This window comes from Tachypleus tridentatus, chromosome 7 (genome assembly GCF_004210375.1).
Source record: "Tachypleus tridentatus isolate NWPU-2018 chromosome 7, ASM421037v1, whole genome shotgun sequence".
NCBI classification, from domain to species: domain Eukaryota; kingdom Metazoa; phylum Arthropoda; class Merostomata; order Xiphosura; family Limulidae; genus Tachypleus; species Tachypleus tridentatus.
In genome coordinates this window covers 48,511,076-48,532,212 of record NC_134831.1, presented here as the reverse complement: position 1 = coordinate 48,532,212, position 21,137 = coordinate 48,511,076, and the positions used below count along the sequence as shown (strand labels likewise).

The 21,137-nt window shown below is 34.6% G+C and overlaps 1 protein-coding gene across 2 annotated transcripts in view; it reads left to right on the top strand.

Annotated features, from left to right (window-relative positions):
- The first annotated feature begins 305 nt into the window (after window positions 1-305).
- The window catches only part of LOC143255605 (uncharacterized), a 94,918-nt gene continuing 74,086 nt past the window's right edge, over window positions 306-21,137 (top strand). For both annotated transcript variants that reach the window (XM_076511493.1, XM_076511494.1), the window contains exons 1-2: window positions 306-359; window positions 12,744-13,310. In XM_076511493.1, the coding sequence (XP_076367608.1) occupies window positions 326-359; window positions 12,744-13,310 (601 nt within the window). In that variant the 5' untranslated portion in view covers window positions 306-325. The remainder of the gene's footprint in view (window positions 360-12,743; window positions 13,311-21,137) is intronic.

The following is a 21,137-nucleotide window of genomic DNA, read 5'->3' as shown; positions in this document are numbered from 1 at the left end:
ATGGGCAAGTCTGCTACTATCTGTGAATCTGCATCGAACATTTGTTGGGAAATTAGTTTAAAATACACAACAATATTAGTATGACCATATTCAGTAAACCAGTACAGTTTGCTGATGATATTAAACTGTGGTGTATTTTAGACGTATTCGTAATTACGATGTATTATAGAATGACTTGGATCAATTGATAAGTTGAACAAATATTTCCGAAACGTCGTCCTCTACACTTCTCTCCACAACAGGCAGTTGCCGTCCATTCTATAAAGTTTCATTATTTTCTTTATGTTCCATTAAATATCAAAATTACTTAGAGGGCGCAATTGTAATGGAACCCGGGGAAAACAGGATCGAAATGGAAGGTAACAAATAATAATGTTACTTGGCATTTCGAAAGATTTGTGATTGATAGTTACTGGTTTATGTAAATTCGTTGTCAGTTTAATTGTCCTAAGAATTATGTATATAGAAAAACGAAGATGTACTACCTGATTTTATGTGAAAATAATTGACCAAATATCATTTAGTATTGTTATTAGCTTTTTATTGTTATTTAGGCCTAATTAACTGTTAGTGTTATTTCAATTATTGTTATTAGTATTAGTAATAACTATAAATACCATTATTATTAAGCTGTATTTTACAGGAATAACTCGGCCGAAGAATTTTCCTTGTAATTTATGGGGCATTGGGGAATTTTGAATTGTCGGGGGAAATTCCTATCTTTCATTTTAAACCTCTCACAATCAGGACAGAATAAAACGTTATCATGAAATTTAGTTTTAATAACTGCCCCAATATTCATAATTTTTTAGATATTCTTTAAGTTTTTAAGCTTTGCAAACTAAAGATCCATTACCTAACTAACACTAGATCGTAATTTGGAGAAATAAAATTATCTAATTATTTCATGACTCTCGTTTTTACTGAAGATGGGTATGTGTATTACCTTGTTTTATAAAACATGACCATAAGCACTGTCAAAAGGTATTGTTAGATATTGGCACAAAGGCTCATGCCCCACATCCTCAGTTGTTTTTTTAAAAAATCAGTATAAAACCATTATAGGTATACTAAAATTCTGAAGAATTCTGTACTTGTGGGTTTGAGTTCTGAAACTATGAAGCATTTAACAACTTCATTAGACTTTGTACATTTATGGTGGAAAGAACTTAGGGAAATTCCATTCATTGACCACATTTTTGGTTAAAAAAACTTAATAAAAAATGTGAAATATGCTAATATAAATAAATTTTTCAGGACAAGATAACACCAGTAATAAATAACAGAATCATTAACATTTTTAAGAAACTTCAAATTCCAGGTTACAGCTTTAAACTATAACTATAGTTGAAACTGTAGACAGTTGTGGGAAGGTGGCTGCTCTCCAAAGTAAAGAACTATATGAAAAAAAAAAAAAGGAAATAGGTTACTGCTATTTTGGGGGTGAGTAAGATGGAAATGTACCTCTTGATATTAGTGTTCCAGCCTTAGATGTGGTAGAAAGGTACTAATTGACAGCACAACAAACTACCAATACCATTGTGAAGTGCTCCATTCAGCTGTCCAAACAAACTGGTATAGCTCCCAACCACCACCCAGAAAGTTATGATAATTTAGTAATCTTAAAATTCATACAACTAAATCCAAAATTGACTGCAGTTAAATATTCATCTGAAAGCTATGGTAATTTAATGACAAGCACATATGAATAAAAACAATGAAGGGTGCTACTGATTACATTCTTCAATTTTTTATCGCCTTGCTTTTGTATTGCAATGTAGCAAACCAATTTTCATCTAACTTACTATGCTTAATTCCACAACAGTGGAAATATTATAAAACTTGGTGCTTTTACAAAATATTGAAGAATGTACATGGACCTTGTATTCTCAACCAAAGGCACCAATCCTATATCAAGGGTCATCAGGATTGAATATAGGACATGAACTAAAATTAAATCAAAAATTTGTATTTATATGCCTAACTCATTTCTCACACAATTTTCATTACAACTACTTTATTTCATACTTTATTCACACTTATTTTAATTCACATAACATAAATGGTGTTAAAATTATTTTACTTTCTTTTATTACTTTTACTAATCCCTCTCTGCAGCATCAGTGTTTGTTGATTTTCTTGAATACTTCTTTTTTGGACCAAAAGAGAAGTTTTCTTTGTCTTGGGCCAACATAAAAAGATTTCTTGGTGACACTTCTCTTGAACATCCAACATCATGGAGTTTTCAGATATAGCCCACCCCCTTTTAAAGGTTTGATCTTGTGCTTTGATCACCATTTTTCTTTCGAAAAAATGTGAATATTTGGCAATTTTAATGAAAAACCAAACAAAAATGAACATCAAGAAAAAACGTAAAATATTTTAAAGTGGTCTAAGGCAATGAAGCTATTGGTATAAATCATTTCTGCTGTAATTTTGGCCAGGTTATAACCACCTTTTCACATGTCACTTGGTCCCATTTATCATCCTATCAAATTTGTTTCAGATTGGTCTGTTAACCAAGTAATAACTCGTAGACATTGTTTTTTTTTTTTTAAAGTAAACAGCCTTATAGAAATACTTAAAGGGGAAAAAAACATTTTGATAACAGTACTTAAATGTGACTGCTGAGAAAGCCCTTTCCACACAAGCTAAACTACACATAACATTGACAATCATTACATGTAACACCAGCAGTAATTTTTCTCGGTTAACAAGCCTATGTTCTTTGAAGTCAACTTTAATCAGATATTTTAGGATTCTTGTATTTTTACCTATTTAATTTTTATGATAGTTTTATGATGTTTTTAGTGCTTAAATATCAGAACATTCTTGTCAACTTTTGCCAATAATTCAACTAATTTTCCACAAAGTAATGAGTTTTACATTGAAATGAAAATTTTAGAGTAATACATGCTATTTCAGAGTCTGATTGAAGTAAAAAAAAGGTTACTATGTTTAACAAATACTTTTCCAATTCAATTAACCACTTTTTTTTCTCTCTCAAAATATTTCAAAATCTGAAAGTAAATGTTAGCAATGATATTATAACTACTGGTATTGGAATATTCCTGTAAAATAAAATTTCTAACCACATTTTCTTCAGTTCCATGAATAAACAAAAATATCATCTCCCTTTGAAGATTTCTTTAAATTATTGGTGAAAAAACGTTCAAACTCAGAAACTATTTTCTATGTCACAGTGATGAGAGAACAGATAAAAAGCTTCTCTCATAATAATAAGCCAGTTTCTATTTGCAATATACCTAATTGTCCTGTAAATGTACACAACTTTTGTTACCAACTGCACAGGGGACCTGCAGAAGATGCCAATATTAGATATTTTCTATTTTCTTTTAGAAGCTTCAACCAAAACACATTTCACATTTTTAATCTCTGTAAAAGATGTTTTACTTCTCTCATAATCTTTGTACACTTCCTACAAAGAAAATCACTCAGTCTACCTTTAGAGTCTTACATAATGTCTTTTAGGTTTTATTTATAAGTGTTGGAATTTATGAATTGTTCATTTCCATGGTCAGTTTTGGGCATCTTTCTTCTATAGTTTCCCACATTTTGTATTCTAAAAAACATGATATTGCTCTTTTTGTTTCAAACCTTTGATAATACCTTTACTTTTCAATCAGTTTTGTTTTTGTGTCAACTTTATCACATAAATTGCTAGTTTTTATTGCACCATTTACTGGACTTTGAAGTTTTTAAGAAAGAAATATTTTTGACAATTTTTATAATATTAATTGACAAACCAAACTGAAATAACTTTTTGAAACACAATATGCAAATTAAGTTAATAACTGTAGAATTCTTCTACTATTTGCTTATGAGGAACTCCAGGTAAAACTGTATACTTTAAAACCTTTGTAAAACTGGGTTTCTCTTCCTCTAATCTTAGTAAGTTCACGTTTATCACTTCTAAGAAAAATGCACTATCTGCTAAACATTGTAACATCAGAGTCAGATCTTTCTTTTAGTACTGTTAATGAAAATAACAACTACACAACATTTTCAATAATTTTCACCAAATTAGTTTTCACAGTTAACCTCATTTCTATCAGTTATTATCTATCAGATCAAATTTTTTGTCTCCTTGCTTTCACTGCCTTATATCTTTCTTGTATTCTACTGCACTCTCTGTGTTATTGATTCATTTGTGTTATGTTTCTTAACCATTATGCATTGGAACCTAACATGGGGAATGATACATGTGCAACAGTATGTAAGGTAACTCTTATTAGATTTCTTAAGGTATTGCCACAAACACTTATGATTTTGTTAGAGTACAAGTATCTTGTGCACAAAGAATGACATTATTTCAAATGAGCCTTACTTTTAATTATGTTATCTATTTATTGTAATTTTTGTACTTGGAATCTGAATAGTTTGAACACAAAGTGATTTTGATTTCTAGAAGTATAAAAATACTTTTATTCAAGTTTTATTTGCATAACTTTTAAAACCTCTGAAATGGATGCCAAAAGTTATTAAGGTAAATGTTCATTTTTTTTAAAATTGTTCTCTACCATATCACAAAATGTAGATATTATTGTTAGTAGAAAGTACAGTGAGATGTTTAAAATTAAGAAACAGAAAAATGTATATACCATTTAATTTTTCATTGAGTATCTTGAAAGGTCTTTTTTTGGTGATATTTGTAATTTCAGGGTTTTTGTCTTTTTCATGTATGTTTAATTTTTAATGTTTTTCTTTACTTTCCATTATCACTTATTATTGATCTTGACATTTAGTGGCTCGAAAAGCATGGGGTTGCAATGCTTTTTCGTTCCCTGACTTTTTGGTCACATGATGATCATAACTTGTGAAAGTCAATATAAAATTATATGATGTGGTAGATATATCAGTAATTCTTGATAGCTTGGAAAGAAATAAATGTCACTTCTTTTCAAACTGGGATCATTCATATTGACAACTGTTTTAATTGTTAATAACTGAGTAACAATTGAAAAATGTAATTAATACCTTCTGCAGGACATTACTACCAGATAGCTTACAGAATTGGTTGCTCAAATAGGTGATTGTTTTAGCTTTCACAAGTGATGACTTTACAGTATAACACATATGTCACATCCTATATCATCATTTGGGGTTTGGAAAGTAAGGGTTATAACATCCTTTCAGTCAGAAATTTTTTATGTACATGGCCCTAATAATTTTTGGTTATCACTGCTGCTTTTATTTACTGGGATACCAATGTTGGTGTCTTGATTACTACTCCAGAGATTAGACTATCTTAAAGAGTATCTTGTATTGAGTAATTTATATTGTATACTTCAGAGAGAGGTGATAAATACATCAGAGAAGAAGAAAGATCTAGAGAACAAATGTTAGGGTAGATTGAGGATTTTTTAATATTTAGTTATAAACTTAAGAACATGAAGCATACATAATATTCAAATATGGTTTATTAGCTATGTTTTGATGCAAGTTTATTTGTATACATTGATGACAAAGTTATTTAAATTTTGAATGTAATTCTGTATGAGGTCCTGATAAGTGTGCCTTGATCTACTCACAGCAAGAGGATTAAGTTAAACAGACTTTTGTGACTGTATTTCTCATGGAAGTATTAGTGATTGGATCTTTGTGTAATTTCATGAATTTCATCTGATAGCTTAACCATACCAGTGTAATCAGTTTTGTTTAAAGTAACTTAAATTTATTATAAATTACCTTGTTTTTATTTAATTGTATAATTTTCAAGCCTTTGTCTAGACAGGGTAAGGTTTCTTTCTTGCATTTTATGCATAAAAAAGAATGAAATTACTGATGTGGGTTTTCACTAAATTGAAAGTCTCATCAGTGTAAGGAGATACAGAACAATCCTTCAAATGTTTTGCCAAATATTTGGAGGTAGACATGTATTAAACTACAATGTTTTTATTACAAGTATAAAATATAACCCATATGTTAATATTATTATTTCAAGATTATTAAGTTAACAGATAATTTGGTAATTACATCATTTTTATTTACTCAGAAATAAATTAGTGTAAAACCAAAAGAATGTTCAAAAGCCTTTCTTTGTGTTTGAGCACATAGCTTAATCTAAACATTTGGTTTTGTTGGATGTTAAAATTATTGATGGAGAAAATAATATAAATCCAAGAAAAAATAAAAGAAGCTTTCTTTATTACAAACAAAAATCATGCATTAACTAGTTATTCTGGTGTAAAGTTATGTAGGGTGTCCAGTTTGGAGGTATATCTTTTATTTTTCTGTTTGTTCCAGTATTGTACAACTTTTCATTGAAACCGATATGAGATAATTAATATAATCTTTAATTATTATTTAAAACACATTTCCCTTCAACATATTTTTGGAAACATTCAACAACATTATCCATAACTTATGCACAGGTTAAATGGGATATACTCTGAACAACATCAGTGGTGCAATCTGATTTCCCATTCAAGGACTGTGGACATGTAGCATAAACACAGCCCTTAATTAAGCTCTACAAATAGAAAAAAGTCACATGGAGTGAGGTCAGGGGATTTTCAGGGTCTACCTTGACTAATCCATTTGGTTGGGAATGTTGCATCAAGAAAATTATGAATACCTTGTGAGAAATGTGGAGAACCACCTTTTTGCTGCATATGAAGTGAACGCAAGTTACATTTTCTATGGAATTGAAGTACCAAAAATGTTTCTAACATGCTTAGGTAAATTTCTGCTTTGACAGCTATTTCATCAAATACAAATGATCCAAATATCAGGAGACACCACACATTCACTTTTGGTGAATTTTTTTTTGTATACTTCAATTTTTTATATCCCACTTTTCATCAGTACACCCTCTATTCTGGTACTGTGTATAAGCACCTCATTTAAATAATGTTATCACCTTTTTTTCAACAAAACATTCAGGGAAAGTTTTTTTTGTACTGCAACTATTAGTGACATATTGAGCCTCTCCTCATCACCTAGTTATTTTTGTCAATATACGGCATGAATTCCCAGATTATAGTTTTTGGCACGAAGGCTAGTCAGGTCTCTTCTATTTCATTTCTGATATATAATGTTGCTCAATAGTTCAGAGGGAAGTTGCTTTAAGTTGGCTTCTCATGAGGCTACTTTGGATCATCCACCCTTGACTCTCTTTAGATGATCATTTGGGTGTGTCTTATTTGAATCTCTCCCTAGTTGCTTTTCGATCTGTGACTTCCTTGATGGTGGAAAGGTCTGAGGGCAAATACTTAGTTTTTCCTTCATTCTACTGGTGTTCTTGCAGAGAGTTTTACTGCTCAGTAGCATGAAGAGATTTGTAGGAACAACATGCTTTAGCTAACTGCTTCCAGGTGGATGCTTATTTATACTTTCAAAGAAGACACATTTCTGGAAATGTGTGGTTTCAGAACAGAGTTTGTTGTCATCTTGAATAGATCACAATGTTCTTGAATTATCTGACCATAAATAAGGTTCTGAGATATTTATCATTCCTCCGAGTTATGTGGAAAGCCTTTCAGCAATTGCCACATCAATTTGACAATGAGTTGGGATCACTGTAATTATCAGCCATTTTTATTTGATTGCCACCATGTGAATTTCTGTTGTCTCTTGGCTGGAAGGTATTTTGTTTGGGATTTGTTACTTAAAATTTATTTTTGGAGGGTGTTTGTCTACCTGCTGCCACCCTAAGTGAGTTACATGAGGATCTTAATATTCAACCCTTGATTTTTGTGGTCATTACAGTCTTTGGAATCACTGATTGATGTCACCTGTTTGCATCCATCCCTGTCTTGGTTGGTCTCTTGATTTGCCTTGTTTCCTACAGGGAGTCATGTTTCTGCCCCATTTGAGTGTCCTGACAACTGACATTAGTCCCTCATTCCATTGGTACTGAGAACAGATTTTGTTCCTATTCAAGAAGCTCCTCTACTCAACTGGAAGAATGATAGCATTGGTGGTGACTATACTATATCTATGGAGTGTGTGTGGGCTTGGCTGCAAGAATTTCTGGATGTATAAAATGCCTTTACTATGGATAAGTGGATGCTACAGGTTTTTGTGTCGAGATTGGTCATTCATTTCACATCACTGTTACCATTATCCCTCAACTTGTTGATCCTTGGATTTCAGAACCTCATTCCAGAGATTTGTTTGTCAAAGGAACAGTACATAGCATATTTCCAGTTTTTACAAGTTTTTATTTCTATTTGTTTGTTGAGCCTAAACAAATTTTTTCCAGGCTAACAATGGAGTCATTTCTCAGTTTAAGTTGATATTTTTTGCCAGGACTGCTTATGACCATATTTGATGTTGTTGACACTGATCAACATATTACTAAAACAGAGACTAGGTGCTGCTGTTCAAAGTTCTACTTTTCAGACTAGGATTGACACCATATGTGTTCTGTAGAATTTGAGAAGCTTTTTCATGTGATTTTTTTTACCTTGGCCATGCACACAACATTATATAGGTAACTGGTTACTACAAGCACCATCTTGTCAGTTGGCAGAGTGTCACAACCAGAATCTCTTTTCAAAACCCACTAAAGGTTATTTTATTATAACAGCTGATAAATCTGTTTTTACTCCATCACAAATATATGATCCATCTGGGTGTCATTTTCAACATTTATCTCAGTTGGGTTCAAGCAACTCCCATCTGATTGCACACTGTGAAACAGGCAGTTAAACTCTCACATCTCCTTCTCCCAGTGTTCAGATGGTATTTTCCTCTTTAGGGGATGTTAGCATCACTTGAATCTCTTATTTCTCTGGAACAAGCATATATGAGATCCCTTCAGTAGTTGCTGTTTGACCAGTAGCTCAGGAACAACGATCCACTGGATATCCAGTCTTCTTATTCAGGACCAATATATGAAATCTTGAGTGGTGATGAAGTCAGAACAGTACTATGATAGGTGTTCCTCTGCTGCCAACTCATCCTGTGATCCATATGCCTACTTTAGGGATAGGTTGCTTATCTCAATAGTCAAGAATACCAGGGCATATGGACAGATAATGAGGCTTCCTTTCACATCAGTGTTTTAGAATTTCTTACTGTTCAAAGGGTAACATCTCAAGATCTGAAATTATTGTTGGTGAAAATTGTCTTGCATCACTCTGACAATTCCACAGTGGTGTGTAATTTTTTCCATCACGGGGGATTTCCTTCTCTGTCTCTTTTTTTTTTAACATTTGATTTTTTTTTTAGTTTGCACCTATCATATCAGCCTATTAGCTTGCCATTTTTGCAGTGGTGAAGAATTTGATAGGTGATCTACTGTCTCGACCCATACAGATTCTCCCAACAGAATGGATGCTAGATCAAAACATTTTTCTTGGATTTGCTCTTGGTTGAGGGCATCAGTCATCGATGCATTTGCCCTGTGTTGGAATACTCAGCTACATGCACTTTGGTTTTTGGTACATCACCCTCAGGCATTGACAATAGATGCATTCAGTATTGCTTTGATGGGATTGCACCTTTATGCCTTTGTATCAATCCATTTATTACCCATGATTCTAGTTGTAGTTTGGTCAACCCCCTGTTGTGTTCTGTTGGTAGCACCAGATTGGCCAGCTCAACCCTGTTTTCTACTTTTGTGGTACCTTCAAGAATGTCCATCTTTTGTATTTTCTGTTTGAACATTTCTGTTGAGGCAGTCACAATTTTATATTGTACACTAAGCAATCATGAAGCTCAAACTTTGTGAATAGATGTTATTCAGTCTTTAGTATTACATCAGAGTTTAACTTCTAAGGTTGGTATATCTGTCCGAGTCTCAGCTTAGTTAACTTGATAAGGTGGGTATAAAGATTGATCCATATTGACTGTTGTGTTCTCTCTTTTAATTTTTGAAGATGAAGAGACTTCTGTGAGTCACTCATCAAATTTGTCACAAATTCAAGTCCTTAACATCTCAGTTGAATTGCCCACTGTAGGATGTTAAGTGGGTTGGCACATGGACGTATCCCAGTATTTTTACCTTGCACTGTGTATGTGGTTTGGCAGTATTTTGTTTTAAAGGTTTTGGACTATCCTGTGTAGCTGTTATAACTACATATACTAGATTATAAGGAGAGTTGAGTATTTTTATTGTTACTCTTGTCTTTTGTTTACTTTCCAGGGCTGCTTACCTTTTTTTCACAGAATCTCTCCCTGTGGCAAGTTTTGACCAAACTGGTGTGCTTTATCAAATCAATTTTGTGCTAGCAACCATTAACTCAGTGTCTTTTATCTAAATTGCAACAAAAATTATCTAAATTTTTGTAGAAATTAAGTGTTCTGTAAGACTATCTAGAGGCTGAGCAACTGGTATTATTGTACTGTTCTGGATCACCACTCATGGACTATCACAAGAAAAGCATAAGGGAGTTCTGACCATCTCAGCTGATCACTGGATTGAATTAAGTGGTTTGCTTTTAAACATTTAGAGAACTTGGTTTACCTGTTGCTCTGTTTGGACTCCCCATTGTGATTCAACCTCCAGATTCTACTAGTGGAACTATTGAGTCCTCACAACACTTGGTTTCCAGTCACTGGGGTGGTGGACTGAGTCTATTCCTCCATAGTGGTAGGGTGAACTACCTCCACTCTTGGAGAAGAGGGTGAAGTTAGGGGCTTTCTTATCAGGAACCATGGATGCTTTTTTTTTCAGGTTTTTATACCAATATTAGTTCAGAATATTGTTCCTGGAAGAGGGGGTCCACTGTCTCCTTGTAAGTCTGAATGCAGAGTGATCCCACCCAGGTTCCTTGATTGAGCATAGTTTGTTCTACATCCTCCCTATAATTATGGAAACAAGTGGAATTTACTTCATCAACTGAGTTGGTAAGTGACAGTGTGTGTTTTTATTACTAGAGCAGATGAGTTCTCTTTCATCAGGTTGAGTATGGTTTACAGAATCCTGTCATTCCAAGTTTGTGGTATTGTCTTCTGAACTTCTTCAAATTGAGGAAGAAGTTTGTTTATGTTGGTGTTATCTATCTTCTCAGTATTTTGGTGGCTGAGAACTTATTTTTCCAAGACAATTCACAAATGTATATTATATTGTTGTTCAAATGCCTTTATCATCAACATGGGATATAGGAACTGTGGCTTTATAATTCCAACCCCATGTAGTGGAATCTTGACTATCTGGTTGGGACACCTGGCCAGTAGTGATGACAGAATTATAAAATTCCACCCACAGTTCATAAATTAAGTTCTAAGTGAAGAGCATACTTCTTCTGGATGTAGTGCAGTTCCCCCACTAGGCTGCAAATGTTCTATTGGCAAACCCATGATTCATGCAGGGGTCTTCTGTTTGGGTAATGTTTTCACTATCTCCTCTTTCTTATCAATGTGAAATTCTAGCTGTAATGTGGGAGGAAAAAAGTGTTTTGGGTATTGACATTTTCCTAAAATAAAAATGTATCTCTAATAGTACTTACTTTTTACATTTCTCTTCCCTTATTCCTCACTTATTGTTAAAGACTACAAATTGAGTCAGTCTCAAAAAAGTGATAACTTTTACTTATACTTTGATCTGCCAAATCTTTCTCATAAGCTTGTTTATATTTTCTGATTTCCTTTTTTAACCAAGTCGCTAGCTTCCTTATAGTTCAGTACATGTTTCAACTCATCTTTTAATATAAACTACTTAAACTTTTGGATTTATCCATGATTTTCTCTCTATCCATACTATGATCCTCCCTATTACCATTTTTCTTTCTAGGAAAATGCTGGTTTTGAAGTAAAAGTAGTTTTAAAAAAATCCGATGTGTCCCTCATCATCTTTTGACTCATTATCTTATTAGCCAATGATAAATCTTGTTCCAAAAGACCCTGAAAATTAGCTCTCTCAAAAGAGGAAATATACATTCATTTTTCTTGGTCTCATCATGTGATAAAAAAGCAAACCTAATTATGCAGTGGTCAGTCTTTCCCAATAATTCCTCCAGTTTAACTCGTGAAAGCACATTATCACTAATAAGTAATGGTAAATGTGAAACAGCATTTCATTTGATTGGCTCTCTGACCATCTAGTAAAGAGAAATCTTGAATCACTTCAAGAAACCCTCATATTCACTACATGAATTTACATAATTCCAGAGTTTCTAGGTTCGGAGTCTCCCATGATTATATTATTGTACTGGTTTATTCATTAAAGACAATACTGATCTAAATATACAATTTATTTTTGACATGTCTGATAGGTGACATGTAACAGCTGTTGATTAACTTTCTACTTTTAAAACCTTGATTATAACTCATATAATTCATGTCTATCAATTTTTTATTTTTAGTCCAAAGAGGTTGAAGGTCATATATATATACATAGAGAGAGAGAGACAATTATATAAAGCTATATCACCCTTTTCTTTATATGCTTCATAATAAAGTAAGTCTTTTGGTAATGTTACTTTTGTGTAGTAATTTGAAATTTTTATAATTTAGAAAAGGTTTAACATTAGACATACTTATAACTGTAGACCAACATCATTTTAGTACACACAGTTAGTAGAATGGTAAGTAGTTTTTGTTCAGAAATGGCTGAAGTAAATGATAATAGGTGATGTAAACATACATGATATGAGATATGCATTATTACATCTACTGGGTATGCAAACTATGCCAAAATAAAATCAAAGATTTGGTTGCTTTTATGAAAAAAAAATTGTAATAGTGTCAATATGAATTACATTTAATATTAATATTAGCAGATGTGTGGAAAACTTAGTTGTAATTAAATTGTATTGAATGTTTTGTGACAGAGCTACAACAAAAACAGGGAGAAATTAGTGAACTACAGTACGAAAAGAACGAAGGTGTTGAAGCACAAGATAAAATTGTGGATAATGTAGGGAAAAAAGTAAAACAACATCAAAATCATGATGAAAAGAATGAAACCAGTGACATCCAAGAAAAAGATGATGATGATTTTAAAACTAAGAAACTGAAAGATACCTGTGCTACTTCCAGTCCATTACCAAAGAGGAAACGTGGGCGTCCTCCCAAAAAGAAAAATGCTAGTTCTACTACAACTGCAAAAGTGACCAAATATGTAAAAAACAGTGAGAAGATGATGCAGAAGAAACATGAAAATATACAGAATAATTTGAGAAATGACTCTGAAACTAAAGTTGATGAAAAGATTGATCTTGAAGAAAAGGATTCTAAACAGTTTATTAATGATGGACAGTGTGACATGAATGCTACAGATGAAGCTTTGACAGAAAACAGTAGGTTGCAAATATTAGATCTGGAAAATAATCTCCAGCGTCAAAGACTTTCTCGTAGATGTAAAGGTGATTCAAGAATTCACTTCTCCAGTAGTCCTGGTGAGTAAAAAGAAATTTCTGTATGTATATAGCTTCATGAATTTTTTTAGAGTTACATGCATAAATATATGTGTCAGGGATGTTCAATTATGTTTAATTTGTTAAACATTTATACTTTTAATACATTGTAATTTGTATAATGAATCATTTTTCAAGAACTCCATTCACCTTACAGAGGTGTTACTTTTATTTCTTTGAACTAATGTGTACATGTAATCTATGGATATGTAAGCACATAAATTTGGAAAAAAAAGAAGAAAAAAAAACAGTATTGAGAATAGAGCTGGGCAGTTGGTTGTACTTGTTTATTGATTAATTTGTGGGCTCATTAATCAGTTACATTCCAGTATGGTTGGAACAGTATGTCCCTGACATTTGTGAAAAATACATTTTCTGTGTGAAAATAATATTTTCCTACATTTCCTACTTGGCAAATGAATCATTAATGTGGATTAAATACCATCACATAATTGCCATTGTTTATTTCTCACATATGCAGTAATTCCACATTAAATTTCTGTCAATTAAATAGATTGCTGATTAGATAATGGAAAAATGTTTTACTTTCATGATGAGGATGAAAATGTTTTATTTAAAGCATGTCACAGTTGTAATTACAAATAATTAAGTAGTCAGTTAGACAACTTATTTACATATTTGTTTGAATAGGATGAACATATAAATATAAAAATGTAATTCATCAGGCCAAAAATTGTTCTTTCTTTATGTTGGCTCCTCGGTGTGGATTTTTCTATGTGATGAGGGGACCTCCCTGGGAAGGTTCTGTTCTTTCAGTTTACCTCCTGGAACCTAAACATCCACCCACGTGCTTGCCATGCTTGGCAACCTGTGAAGAGGAAAAGAAGATCCTGGGGGTTGAGGGGTCCAACCCTAACATACCACTTTGGCTTTGAATTTCTGTAGACAGGCAGCATTGGGGTGGCCTCCGTTGGGTTAATTAGCTGGTTCACTTGGGCTAGGGTCAGCCAAGTACTAGTGTTGGATGTTCTCAACAGTTGTTGTAGACATTGTATCTGATGCTCATGTTTGGGTATAGTGCTCACGACACCCTAGTGTTGCTGCAGTGTCCTTGTTTGACATTGCAGTGCATCCCCTCATAGGGCTCCATGGTGGGTGGGGTCAGTGGGCACTGAAATTTTCTTTTTTTATTATGGATCTTCCAAATAATAACTTAAATAAAATAATGAAAAACAGTTCATAAGTAAATGACCACATCTTGAAGATTCTGAGCAGCAATCTTCAATATCTGTAACACCTGTTGTTCCTCATTTTCTTATACTACATTCTCTTTCAGACAAAGCTTTAGGGCAAATGTCTCCTTTTTTCATTCAAAAGGGACTAGAGGGACTTGCTGGCTCTCCAAAGTCAGTAAAGAAGCTTCGACCTTGTGACATTTTGGTGGAAACATCCACATCTCAACAAAGTGAACTCTTCTTACATTCAAAGGCAATTAGGGATATACCTATTGAGGTTAAACCTCATGCTACTTTGAATTTATCATGAGGAGTTATTGCTGAGAGGGATTTGAAAAACATCCCCCGAGTCACATATTCTCGCTGGTTTCTCCATCCAAGGAGTTTCTGCAGTGAGGTATATCTCCATTCGCAAAAATGGAATTATGATGCTGACCAATGTCCTCATTCTGACATGTACATCACCATATCTATTTGCCACCATCAAGGCAGGCTATCTTAATTGCAGGGTATGGCCATACATTCCAAACCTGCCCTCTCTGATGTTTTCAGTGTCATGAGTTCAGTCACTCAAATACACCATGTCATGGTAATGACGTGTAATGGTTGAGGTGACAAGGACTATGATGCATATGAATGTGAAATGGACCTTCATTGTGTCAATTGCAATGGCTCTCACCTGTCCTACTTTTGTTCTTGCCCTAAATGGTTGGAAGAAAAACAGGTGCAGCATTTGAAAATGATTCATAACATTACTTATCATGAGGTTCAAAAGTTGCTGTCCACCACTTCATCTCGGACTTATGCTGCTGCACTTTGTTCCACTACTACAGTGAACGTTCAGAAAGATCTTGTTGTGCCTCCAAGGGAATGGTTCTCAAAACAAATGAAAAGTATTTTGATCTCCATGGTTAAAAAACATTGATGAATCAACTTCAACATTCATCTCTGTTCCTTACATGCATTCCAACAAATCCTAAGATCCACTTCCTTTTGTTTCAGGCACAGACATTTCCTTGGATACATCTTCTTCTCCAACCCCAAGATGCAAAATGATCATTTATTCACATCCTTAGTCACTGGAATCCTCTTCCAACAAGAAAGACCTGCATAATTGACCCAGGGCAGGATCCATGGAGGTCTATAGGTCTTCGAGTGAAGACAGTAAAGAAAAAAGACATGGTCATAAACAGAATGGTTCTCTACAGGGTTTGTCTACACATAAATAAAAATTGCCACCTTGATACAATGTAAGTTTTACGTTTTAATCTGTATGACATCAAAACACTGATTGCTTCCTACTATCCTGTACATCTTTCCTTACAAGAACCATTTCTGAAACCTGTCGATACAGTCATCTTTCAGAGGTTTTCTTTGTACGGAAATGACAGGCTGTGTAATGGACGAGTGCATGGAGGGGTGGCACTGTTAATTGATCAGCATGTGCTCACCCTGTTTTTGCCACTTGACACACCCTTGGAGGCCGTAGCCATCCGTGTTTCCTTCGGTCATACCATCAATCTTTGTTCTCTCTACCTGTTGACTGGAGAGACATATGATTAATCAGACCTTGATGCTTTCACTGAACAATTACCTTCTCCGTTTTTAATTCTTGATAACTTTAATGGACATCATCCCCTCTGGAGAAGTGCCGATAATGATAGGAGGGGTCGCTCTGTAGAGTGTATGCTCCCTGGTCACAACCTTTCGCTTTTCAATACTGGTTTTTCTACTTATTTTCATGCACCTAGTCAGTCCTTTATTGCTATTGATCTCTCAGTTTTCTCCCCTTCACTATTCTTCCATTTTTCTTGGAGGGTTGACAGTAATCCACAAGGGAGTGATCATTTGCCTGTAATTTTGAGAGAGACTGGCTGTGATCGATGCCACCCAACCTGCATGCCCTGGTGGAAGCTGGACCAAGCAAACTGGCTATCTTTCACTGCTCTCCCAGCAGTTGATCCTGCCATCGTCTGTAAACCATCGATAGATGACTGTGTGGCAGCAGTAACTGACTGTATTGTACAAGCAGGTACTCAGTGTATTCCTAAAACCTTGACATGTTTTCTATGATATCCTCATCCGTGGTGGAATCCTGTCTGCCACAAGGCATAGAGGGCTTAGAAACTGGCCTGGGACACTTTTTATAGGTATCCCACACTCTTGCATATCATCTCTTTCCAGCAGGCCTGTGCACATGCTTGGTGGGTAACATGTCAAAGCCAGAAGGAATATTGGATTAAGTTCACAACCAGCATATATTCTTCCACCAATTCGAAAGTCATGTGGGACAAGATTCTAAAGGACAGTGGACAACTTAATTCTGTCCCCCTCTTGATCTTGCTCTCTGATGGTCAAGAAGTAGCTGATACCCAGAGCATTGCCGATACTCTAGATGAAAGCTTTTGTAAGGTATCTAGCACTTTTGCCTCTTCCTCCACTTTCTTAGCCATGAAGACTCAAGCAGAGTAGTTGCCTGTTTCCTTTTGAGCTGATTGTCTCTATGACTATAATCATCCCTTTACACTGGTGGAACTCAAACTGGCCATCAACTGATGATATACTCAATGAAATGCTGTACCATTTATCTCCTGCTTCTCTTGCTATTCTTCTGATTGTTTTTAACTGGATCTTGCAGGAGAATGTTTTTTCTAATGCCTGGCACCAGGCTATTGTCCTAACTTTCTCTTAGCCTGGGAAGGATCCCAAGATTCTTTCAAACTACTGTCCAATTGCTTTGATGAGCTGTCTCTGTAAGACATTAGAGAGGATGGTTAATGCTCATCTTGTTTGATTCCTCTCGAATCAAACAACTACCTCTTACACATCTAGTGTGGGTTTCGTTGACAGTGCTCCACCATGGACCACCTGATTTGACTTGAAATGTCAATCAGAGAAGCCTTTCTCAAATGACAACATCTTGTATCAGTATTCTTTGGCATTAAGAAGGCTTATGATACAACATGGAGGTATGGCAATTTGTAAGACCTCCATATGTATGGGTTATATGACCATTTGCCCATTTTTATTAAAATTTTTTTAATGAGCAAGAGATTTCAAGTTTGTGTGGTTTGACACTTTCCCATTCTTTTCTACAGGAACTTTGAATCCCTCAGGGCTCTCTTTTGAGTGTCACATGTTTCAGTATAAAGATTAATGCCATCACTGAACAACTCTCTCTCACTGTTGCAAATGGGCTCTATGTTGACAACTTTCACATCTCATGTCAGTTGTCGAACGTGAGGTATAGTGAGCGGCAGCTACAGACCACCCTCAATCATTTACTGAAATGAACCACAGCAAACCGTTTGCATGCACTTTTGCTGCCAACGGGGTATTCACCCTGATTCTGAACTCCGTATTGGTGGAGTTGTGCTGCCTATTTTCTCTGAGGCTAAGTTCTTGGGCTTATCTTTGATCTTAAGCTGAACTTTATACCACACATTAAGCAGCTACAAGTCAAATGTACAAGAGCACTGAACATCCTTCATGTCCTCTTTTCCTCTACTAGGGGAGTAGATCGATGTTCTACGCTAAAGATATATTGTGCTCTTATTCGATCGAAACTCAACTATGGACTACTGGTTTATGGCTGTGCCAAAACCTCTGCCTTAAAGATGCTGGACCCCATTCATCATCAAGGACTTCAGCTCTGCACTGGGATTTTCAGCACTTCTCCAGTTCAGAGCTTATACATATAGTCTCATGAATCTCCTTTGCACCTCTACCTTTTACAACTGTCTTTACTATATGCTTTGAAACTTTGTTCTTTACCAAAGCATCCCACTTGTTTTCTTTCCTCGGTGGGCCATACTTTTTCAGAAGAGACGAGCTGCCATTGCTCCTTCTCGTCTTTGTATCCATGTGCAGATTGATGAATTAGGTCTGTCCTTGGATAACATTGCTGTATCCACTGGTCAGCCCCATCCCACCATGTCTTTTCATATTCTCTAAATGTGACTTATCTTTAAAAGCAGACACTCCTGATTGGAAATGGTGTCTGTTATTTGCTGAACATCTTTCAAACCATTTTTCCATTCCTATTCATACAGATGGTTCAAAATCAGGTGACTGTATGGGCTCTGCCATAATTTGTTGTTGTTCGGTGGTTGAGTGCAGAATCCCCTCTACATCTTCTGTGTTCACCACTAAACTGTACACCATTTCTCTTGCCCTGGATCAGGTAGAGGCTAAGCAGTACTCAAACTGCACTATTTATATTGACTCGCTTAATTCTCTACTGGCCCGGGAATCACTTCATGTTAGTTCACACCCTGTTCTCACCAATTTTCAAAACTGACTGTCCCATTTCTGTTTAACATCTACTTCTATATAGTTTTTTTTGGATATTGGGCAACATTGGTATTTGCTGGAATGCGGTCGTGGACACTGCAGATAAATCTATCTGCTCTGGCACTATCACCTCAGTGCCTGTTCCATACATGGACTGTGGTCCTGTATTCAAGGCTCGGCTTCATGCCAGCTGGCAGTGGACTTGGACTGGGCAACGTGAAAACAAGCTTTTCCAAATAAAACCCTATATTCGATTTTTGCTGTCTTGCTGCCGTAAGGATCGGAAAGAGGAAGTTGTTTTAACTAGACTACACATTGGTCACAGTTTTTTAACTCATCGTTTTCTTTTATCTGGGACTAATGCACCAATGAGTTTTTTGTATAACATTCAGGTCACAATAAGCCACATTTTACTATCTTTTTGTCGCAATGACTCAATAACAGCGCCATTTTGAACATGTCCTGTCTCAAGGTTTGTCCTTAAAGTAAAACAGTGTTATTGGTGATGATGACACTATCCATCTTGGAAATGTTTTTAGTTTTTAAAGGCAGTTATTCTTTTTTAATTTATACATTAAACCTTTTTTAATGTGATTCCACTTTAAGAATCAAAGTCCATTTAGTTTGATTTGAAATTAGAAAATGACCGTAATGTCAAATAACTCGAAACCAGGATTGGAAAGGCCAACTTCAGATGACTAACGCTGCTGTTTGAACTACCTGTTAGTCATACTAGTGAGTTTTATAAATTAAAATTTTGCTGGAAGTCTTTTAAAACTTTTATTACTTTACTTTCTGAAAACGGCCATAATGTCAAATAATTTGAAACCAAGACTTTAAAAGCTAACTTCTGATAACTGACAATGGTTTTTGTACTTACCTGTTAGTCTTCCTGGCAAGTTATGATAATTACAGTTGTGCTACAGAAAGACCTCTACAACTTGTATTACTGTAGTTTTTCCCTTAATGCTGTAGACTAGATGTAAACATAGGTTTTATGCTTTTTTTTAATGTTGTTTTATTTTACCTTCATTTTGTTTTATAAATTTTGTAATTTTACTTTAATTTTAACTTTTTACTGGATGTTTGGCACAGATAGCTTAGCTGTTTTGAACCATAAAACATCAAATCAACCAACATTAAACCTTTTTTAATGTGATTCCCTTTTAAGGATCACAGTCCATCTAGTTCAATTTGAAATTAGAAAATGGCTATGACATCAAATAACTGGAAATTAGGACTGGAAAGGCAAGTTTAGGTGACTAACGCTGCTGTTTGAACTACCCTTTAGTCATCCTGGCAAGTTATTATTAAAATTTTGCTTCAAGTCTTTTAAAACTTTATTATTTTACTTTTTGAAAATGGCTATACTGTCAAATAACTCGGATCCAGGCCTGGAAAGACCAACTTCAGGTGACTGATGGTGAGTTATAATAATTAGAAGTATGCTACTAAAAGTCTTCGACAACTTGTATTACTGTAGTTTTTCTCTTAACGTTGTAGAGTAGATATGAACATTGGCTTTATGCTATTTATGTTGTTTTTTTCTAAACAGTTTTTTGTTTTACCTTAATTTCTTTTTATGAAATTTACATTAATTTTTAACTTTTTGCCAGATGTTTGGCACATATAGCCTAGCTGCTTTATGTCATAAAACATCAAATCAACTAACCAACCAATCTTTATGTTGGTAGCCAAACTACAAAATAAATGGCCAAGCTTGAAAATTTTTTAACAGTTTGACTTCCCCCAATTTCTACTTTCCTTGTCATTTTGTCATGTAGTCTTTTCATTCTGCAAACATTTTATGCAAAACATATTGGCTGCTTATATGATAGCTAACATGCATTAAACCACATTACATTTCTGATAAATGTGCAAAAGGATTTGCACATAGAACTAAACCTAGTGAACTGTTTCCCATCATGCAGAGTAATGGCAATACTGTTTTTCTAGAGAAGTAGTATAGTATTATGCTGCAGTGTTACTTATACTGCACATTCCTGCATAATAAAGAACATAATAAAACAATTTGCTCTAAGTTCTTAAAGGATGATTATGATGAAATTGCAACTGGAGGAAAAGCAGCAGGTGATGATCTCATAATAGATGTTTGTGCATCTTCAAAATATGCAACTTAAATTTACCACACATATTTACACAGTGCACTTTATCTGGTCAGAATCTTAAATCCAAACTTAAAATATATAACATATAAAATCAAATTCAAAGAACCAGCACAGTGTAAGGCTGCACATGCAAACATACCAAATTCACTTAACAGATTGATGAGGAATGCACCATGTGCTAAAATGGCACA